Source organism: Nicotiana tomentosiformis, chromosome 1 (genome assembly GCF_000390325.3).
Source record: "Nicotiana tomentosiformis chromosome 1, ASM39032v3, whole genome shotgun sequence".
NCBI lineage: Eukaryota > Viridiplantae > Streptophyta > Magnoliopsida > Solanales > Solanaceae > Nicotiana > Nicotiana tomentosiformis.
The window spans coordinates 105,979,672-105,987,026 of record NC_090812.1 but is presented as its reverse complement, the minus strand read 5'-3'; the positions used below and the strand labels follow the sequence as shown (position 1 = coordinate 105,987,026).

The 7,355-nt window shown below is 46.8% G+C and overlaps 1 protein-coding gene across 1 annotated transcript; it reads right to left on the bottom strand.

Moving 5' to 3' along the window:
- Positions 1-490: 490 nt before the first annotated feature.
- LOC138908273 (uncharacterized) lies at positions 491-1,348 on the bottom strand. The gene has a single exon (XM_070198930.1). The coding sequence runs from the start codon at positions 1,346-1,348 to the stop codon at positions 491-493; it is 858 nt and encodes a 285-aa protein (XP_070055031.1).
- Between the last annotated feature and the right edge of the window lie 6,007 nt (positions 1,349-7,355).

The window sequence follows — 7,355 nt, the reverse complement described above, 5'->3', positions numbered from 1 at the left end:
TTCGATTGAGTACCTGCATGGGTTAGTTCAAAGCATAAAAAAACTTAAAGAAATTTATGTATTCATACCTTAGCAGTAGTACCGCTTTAAGTGTGCCATATTCTAGTTTTTTAGCAACTGTACACCATTTCCGGCCTCAAGGTAGTATGAGCCTTTCCCGGTTATACCGGTGACTCTGTACGGTCCCTCCCAGTTCAGGCCTAGCTTCCCGTCATTGGGGTTCTTGGTATGCAACATGACTTTCCTCAATACCAAATCCCCGACTTGGAAGTGTCAAAGGTTTGCCCTTTGGTTGTAGTATCTTCCCATTCGCTGCTTTTGAGCTGCTAACCGGGCTAGGGCGACTTCTCTCCTTTCGTCTGGTAAATTTAGACTTGTGGCCATGGCCTCGCCGTTCGATGTCCCCGTAGAATATCGGAACCTTAAACTCGGTTCTCCCACTTCTACCAGAATCAAATCCTCTGCGTCGTAAACTAGGGAAAATGGTATTTCACCGGTATTCGACCTCAATGTACTGGGCCTTATAAGGACCTACAATGTCCATTTCCCATTTCATGAATGACCAAGGGGAAATGACCAGGCGAAGCAGCTCTCTCGGTTGGTAGATCATCGGGGCATGCCTTTGGCATTCATTACATTTTTGAACAAATTCCTTTGCATCCTTTTCCATCTCGTTCCAGTAATAACAAGCCCTGATCAATTTCCAAACCAACAATTTCGCTCCTGAATGGTTTTCGCATGTACCCTTGTGGACTTCCCTCATCATGTAATCAGTCTCCCCGAGACCCAAGGACCTTGCTAACAGTCCGAAAAATGATCTTTGGCACAGTTTCCCTTCAACTAAGCTGAACCTGGCAGCCTTAGTTCGAAGGGCCCTTGATTCTTTTGGATCTAAAGGCAATTGCCCCTTTTGAAGGTAGTCTATGTATTTATTTCTCCAATCCCAAGTCAAACTTGTTGAGTTTACCTCGACATAACCTTCCTTTATCACCGAGCTCATCAATTGCACCACCGCTTCGGAGTTAAATTCATCGGAGTCAACTGACGATCCTAAGTTAGCCAAAGCATCGGCCTCGCTATTCTGATCTCGGGGCACATGTTGTAATGTCCATTTTATGAACTGATGTAACACCATTTGTAATTTATTCAAGTATCTCCACATCCGGTCTTCTTTGACTTTGAACCTCCCATTAACTGGGTTAACAACGAGGAGGGAGTCGCACTTGGCTTTGATCACCTCAGCCCCTAGGCTTTTAGCCAGTTCTAAACCTACAATCATAGCTTCATATTCGGCTTCATTGTTAGTCAATTTTACAATTCTAATAGATTGCCTTATTATATTACCCATGGGTGGTTTTAATATGATCCCAACCCAAACCTTTTCACGTTGGAAGTGCCATTCGTGAATAGGGTCTAGACCCCCAAGCTAGTCCCCTAGGAAAGTAATAATTCTTTATTGACCTCAGGGACCAAGGCCGATTTGTCTTCAATATCGTACTCGCTAACCTCTATGGCCCATTTTGCTAGCCGACCTGAGAGCTCGGGTTTATGCATAACATTCCTTAGTGGATACAAGGTCATGACACATATATGGTGACATTGGAAGTATGGTTTTAGTTTCATATATGCTCTTAAAGAGGCAAGCGCTAATTTCTCTAGATGTGGATACCTCGTTTCGGCATCACCTAAGGTTCTACTAACATAATAGATTGAAAATGAACTATAATTGTATAGCTCGTCACTACTTCTCAGTTCCTTATTTATTTATATTACTTGCTGAGTTGGTTGTACTCATGCTACACCCTGCACTTCATGTGCAGATCCAGGTGTGTTTGATCAAAGAGGTCGTTGAGTTCGTGCACGATCGAGTACCGGAGACTACGAGGTAGCTGCCGGCGTCCGCAGACCTTGTCTCTCCTTCTATGTTTTCTTTCTTTCCTGTATTGATACTTAGACCCTATTTTTATTAGACTGAATATCTAGATGCTCATTACTTGGTGACACCCCGATGTTTGGGGATACCTTTCCGCATTTTATTTTGAATTCAACTTCGGTCTTTGTAAATATTTTTGGTATGAAAAAGCTTTGAATTATCTTTTTTATGAAATATTGAAGTATTTTGAAAGGTCGGCTTGCCTAGTATAATAGATAGGAGCCATCACGACAGGTTAGAGTTTTGGGTCGTGACAAGTTGGTATCAGAGCCTAGGTTACATAGGTCTCACGAGTCATGAGCAGGTTTAGTAGAGTCTTGCCTTCGAGAGGCTGCCGAACCCTTAGGAAATTTCACATTCTTGAATTCTTGTTGTGCGAATCTTTTTATTCTGGTAACTAAATTTCTGTTGTTCTAATTCTCTCATAGATGGTGAGGACGCGTACTACGGGGCAGGATGGATAGCCATCAGTACCTCCAGTCAGGGCCGCGAGAGGTCGAGGTCGCGGTAGAGGCCGCGGTAGGGGCAGAGGTGCAGCTCGCACCACAGCTAGGGCAGCACCTGTAGATCCGCCAGTTGCCCCATTTTAGGAGCAGGCTCCAGTTGTGGATAAGCCTGTGGGACCAGCTCAGGCACCACCCGTGCCCATTATGATTCCAGGCCTTCAGGAGGCCTTAGCTCAGATTTTGACCGTTGTACTAGTCTTGCTCAGGTGGTCTGTGTTACAGCTGCAGCTGCAGCTGCCACTTCTCAGGCCGGGGGAGGTGCTCAGACTCCCGCCGTCCGCACACCAAAGCAGGTGGTACAGAGACTCTAGACACCGGGGGCACCACCAGCCCAGCCGGTTGCAGCTGCTCAGGACTTTGTGGTTCTTGTCATGCCTGATGATGAGCAACGTTGATTGGAGAGGTTTGGGAGACTCCAACCTCCATCTTTAAGCGGTGCCGAGAGAGAGGATGCACATGGCTTCTTGGATAGGTGCCAAAGGATACTCCATACCGCAGGTATTCTAGAGTCCAGTGGGGTTTCGTTCACTACTTTTCAGTTCTCTGGGGCTGCCTTCAGTTGGTGGGAGGCTTATGAGAGGCGTAGTCCAGTCGGCGCAACACCCCTTATATGGCAGCAGTTCTCCGATCTATTCTTGGAGAAGTTCGTGCCACAGTCCCGCAGAGAGGAGCTACGCAGGTATTTCGAGTAGCTTCGTTAGGGTGATATGTCCGTGACGCAGTATGAGATGAGATTTTTAGAGTTGGCCCGTTATGCTATTTGGTTGGTTCCCACAGACAGGGAGAGGATCAGGAGGTTCATAGATGGCCTCACTGTTCAGCTGCGATTGCTTATGACTAGAGAGAGAGAGTGTCTGGTGCTACTTTCGACGAGGTTGTCGACATTGCTCGTCAAATTGAGATGGTTCGCAGCTAGAAGCGGGTTGAGAGGGAGGCCAAGAGGCCTCGTGGCCAGGGTGGATTCAACGGTGTTCCTTCTGGGGGAAGTTCCACCATGGTATGGGTTATCCTTTCAGACATGCTGAGATGGCTTGCCCAGTTCATCGTAGTGCATCATCTGGCCATGGTTCACACAGCTATCAGCATGGCCAGTCTTCATTCAGTGCACTACCAGCGCAAAGTTCTCACCCTGTCTCGTCAGCTCAGGTGTCTATGGGTAGTTCTTTGGGGCATCAGGAGCAGCAATTCCATTAGAGGAGGGACTATTTCGAGTGCAGAGATTTTGGTCATATTAATAAAGATTGCCCTAGGTTGTTGGGTGGGACTCCACATCAGAGTTCTCGGCCGATGGCACCAGCACCAGCTGCTTCACCACCCGCCCAACCAGCTTGGGGCGGGGTTCAGTCAGCTAGGGGTCGCCCTAGGGGGGAGGCCGATCAGGGGTGGCCAGGCCCGTTTCTATGCTCTTCTTGCCAGACTAGATGCCATTGCTTCGAATGGTATGATTACAAGTATTGTCTCAGTTTTTCATAGAGATATCTCTGTATTATTTGACATTGGTTCCACTTATTCATATGTGTCCTCGTATTTTGCTCATTATCTAGATATGCCCCGCGAGTCTCTAGTTTTATCTGTTCATGTATCTACTCTGGTGGGCGATACTATTATTGTGGACCGTGTATATCGATCATGTGTGGTGACTATTGGGGGTCTGGGGACCAAAGTAGATCTTTTTCTGCTTAGTATGGTCGATTTATGTGATATTGGGTATGTATTGGTTGTCTCCATGTCATGCTGTTCTAGATTGTCACGCGAAGACTGTGATGTTGGCGATGCCGGGGTTGCCGAGAGTTGAGTGGAGCGGTTCTATAGACTATGTACCCAGTAGAGTGATTTCATACTTGAAGGCTCAGCGGATGGTTGAGAAGGGTTATCTATCCTATTTGGCTTTTGTGAGGGATGTTAGTGCAGAGGTCTCTGCTATTGACTCTATCCCTGTGGTGCGAAATTTTCCAAATATGTTTCCTGCAGACCTGCCGGGCATGCCGCCCGATAGGGATATTGATTTCGGTATTGATTTGGTGCCGGGCACTCACCCCATTTCTATTCCATCATATCGTTTGGCACCGGCGGAGTTGAAGGATTTGAAGGAATAACTTTGGGAACTCCCTGATAAGGGGTTTATTCGGCCTAGCGTGTCACCTTGGGGTGCACCAGTGCTATTTGTAAATAAGAAGGATGGTACTATAAGGATGTGCATTGATTACAGGCAGTTGAAGAAGGTCACAGTCAAGAACAAGTATTCTTTGCCACGTATTGATGATCTATTTGACCAGCTTCAGGGAGCGAGGATGTTCTCCAAGATTAATTTGAGGTCAGGGTATCACCAGCTGAAGATTCAAAATTCGGATATTCTTAAGACAGCTTTCAAGACCCGATATGGCCATTATGAGTTCCTTGTGATGTATTTTGGCATGACCAATGCCCAACAGTGTTCATGCATCTGATGAATAGTGTGTTTTGGCCTTTCTTGACTCGTTCGTTATTGTATTCATTGATGACATCCTGGTATACTCTCGTAGCCAGGAGGAGCATGCCCAACATATGAGGATTGTGTTACAGCGGTTCAGGGAGGAGAAACTTTATGCAAAGTTCTCCAAGTGTGAGTTTTGGCTCAGTTCAGTGGCGTTCTTGGGACACGTGGTATCCAGTGAGGGTATTCAGGTGGATCCGAAGAAGATAGAGGCGGTGTAGAGTTGGCCCAGACTGTCCTCAACCACGGAAATTTGGAGTTTTCTTGGGTTGGCGGGCTATTACCGTCATTTTGTGAAGGGTTTCTCATCTATTGCATCGCCCTTGACCAAATTGACCCCAAAGGGTGCTCCTTTCAGGTGGTCGAAGGAGTGCGAGGAGATCTTTCAGAAGCTCAAGACTGCTTTGACCACGACTCCAGTTCTAGTTCTGCCATCAGCTTCTGGTTCTTACACAGTGTATTGTGATGCCTCGCAGATCGGTATTGGGTGTGTTCTGATGCAGGAGGGTAGAGTGATTGCTTATGCTTCACGCCAGTTAAAGCCTCATGAGAAGAACTATCCTATCCATGACCTTGAGTTAGCAGCTATTGTTCACGCCTTGAAGATTTGGCGGCACTATTTCTATGGGGTCCATTGTGAGATTTACACTGATCATCGGAGTTTGCAGCATCTGTTCAAACAGAATGATATTAACTTGCGTCAGCGAAAGTGGTTAGAGCTTTTTAAGGACTATGATATCACTATTTTGTACCATCCTAGGAAGGCCAATGTGGTGGCCGATGCCTTGAGTCGCCGGGCGGAGAGTTTGGGGAGCTTAGCATATCTTCCAGCAGTAGAGAGGCCATTGTCATTGGATGTTCAGGCCTTAGCCATCCAATTTGTTAGATTGGATATTTCTGAGCCAAGTCGAGTATTGGCTTGTGTGGTCTCTCGGTCTTTTCTTTATGATCGTATCAGGGAGCGTCAGTGTGATGACCCTCATCTGCTTGTTTTTAAGGACACGGTCCAGCACGATGATGCTAATAATGTCACTATTAGGGATGATGGTGCATTGAGGATGCAGGGCAGGCTATGTGTGCCCAATGTAGATGGTTTGCGAGAGTTGATTCTCTAGGAGGCTCACAGTTCGCGGTATTCTATTCATCTGGGTGCCGCGAAGATGTATTAGGACTTGAGACATCATTACTGGTGGAGGAAAATGAAGAAGAACATAGTGGAGTATGTATCTCAGTGCTTAAATTGCCAGCAGGTGAAGTATGAGCATCAGCGACCAGGTGGGTTGCTTCAGAAGTTAGAGATTCCAGAGAGGAAATATGAGCGGATCACTACGGATTTCATTGTTGGGCTTCAACGGACTCAAGGGAAGTTTGATGGAGTTTGGGTGATTATGGATAGGCTGACTAAGTCAGCTCATTTCATTCCTATGATGACCACCTATTCTTCCGAGCAACTGGCTCGAGTGTATATCAGCGAGATTATCAGGCTCCATGGCGTACCAGTATCTATCATCTCTAACCGGGGTACGCAGTTTACATCATGGTTCTGGAGGGCCGTGCAGCATGAGTTGGGTACTCGAGTGGAGTTGAGCACAACATTTCTCCCTCAGACGGACGGACAGTCCGAGCACACTATTCAGATATTAGAAGATATGCTCCGTGCGTGTGTGATGGAGTTTGGGGATTCGTGGGATCAGTTCTTGCCTCTAGCGGAGTTTGCTTACAACAACAATTACCAGTCAAGCATCCAGATGGCACCGTATGAGGCTCTGTATGGTAGGCGGTATAGGTCTCTGGTGGGTTGGTTCGAGCCGGGAGAGACTAGATTATTGTGTAAAGACTTGGTTCAGGATGCTCTGGATAAGGTTAAGGTGATTCAGGATAGACTACGCACAACCTAACCTAGACAGAAGAGTTATGCAGATCGGAAGGTTTGTGATGTTGCATTCATGGTTGGAGAGCGGATCTTGCTCCGGGTTTTGCCTATGAAGGTCGTTATGAGGTTCGGGAAGAAGGGCAAGCTGAGTCCAAGGTTCATTGGCCCATTTGAGGTATTGCGACTTGTTGGGGAGGTTGCTTTTGAGCTTGCCTTGCCTCCCAGTCTAGCAGGAGTTCATCCAGTATTCCATGTTTCTATGCTCTGGAAGTATCACGGCGATCCATCTCACGTGTTGGATTTTAGCTCAGTCTAGTTGGACAAGGATCTATCTTAGTTGAGGAGCCAATGGCTATTTTGGACAGGTATGTTAGAAAGCTAAGGTCAAAGAATATTGCTTCTGTGAAGGTTCAGTGGAGGGGCCAGCCGGTCGAGGAGGCGACTTGGTAGACCGAGCATGATATGCATAGCCGTTATCCTCATCTTTTCACCACTTCAGGTATGTCTCTATGCTCATTCGAGGACGAACAATTATTTTAAGATGGGAAGGATGTAACGACCCGGCCTGTC

Bases quoted from the DNA above. Each gene is read 5' to 3' on its own strand.
- LOC138908273 (XM_070198930.1), bottom strand. From the start codon at position 1,348: ATGGGTAATATAATAAGGCAATCTATTAGAATTGTAAAATTGACTAAC.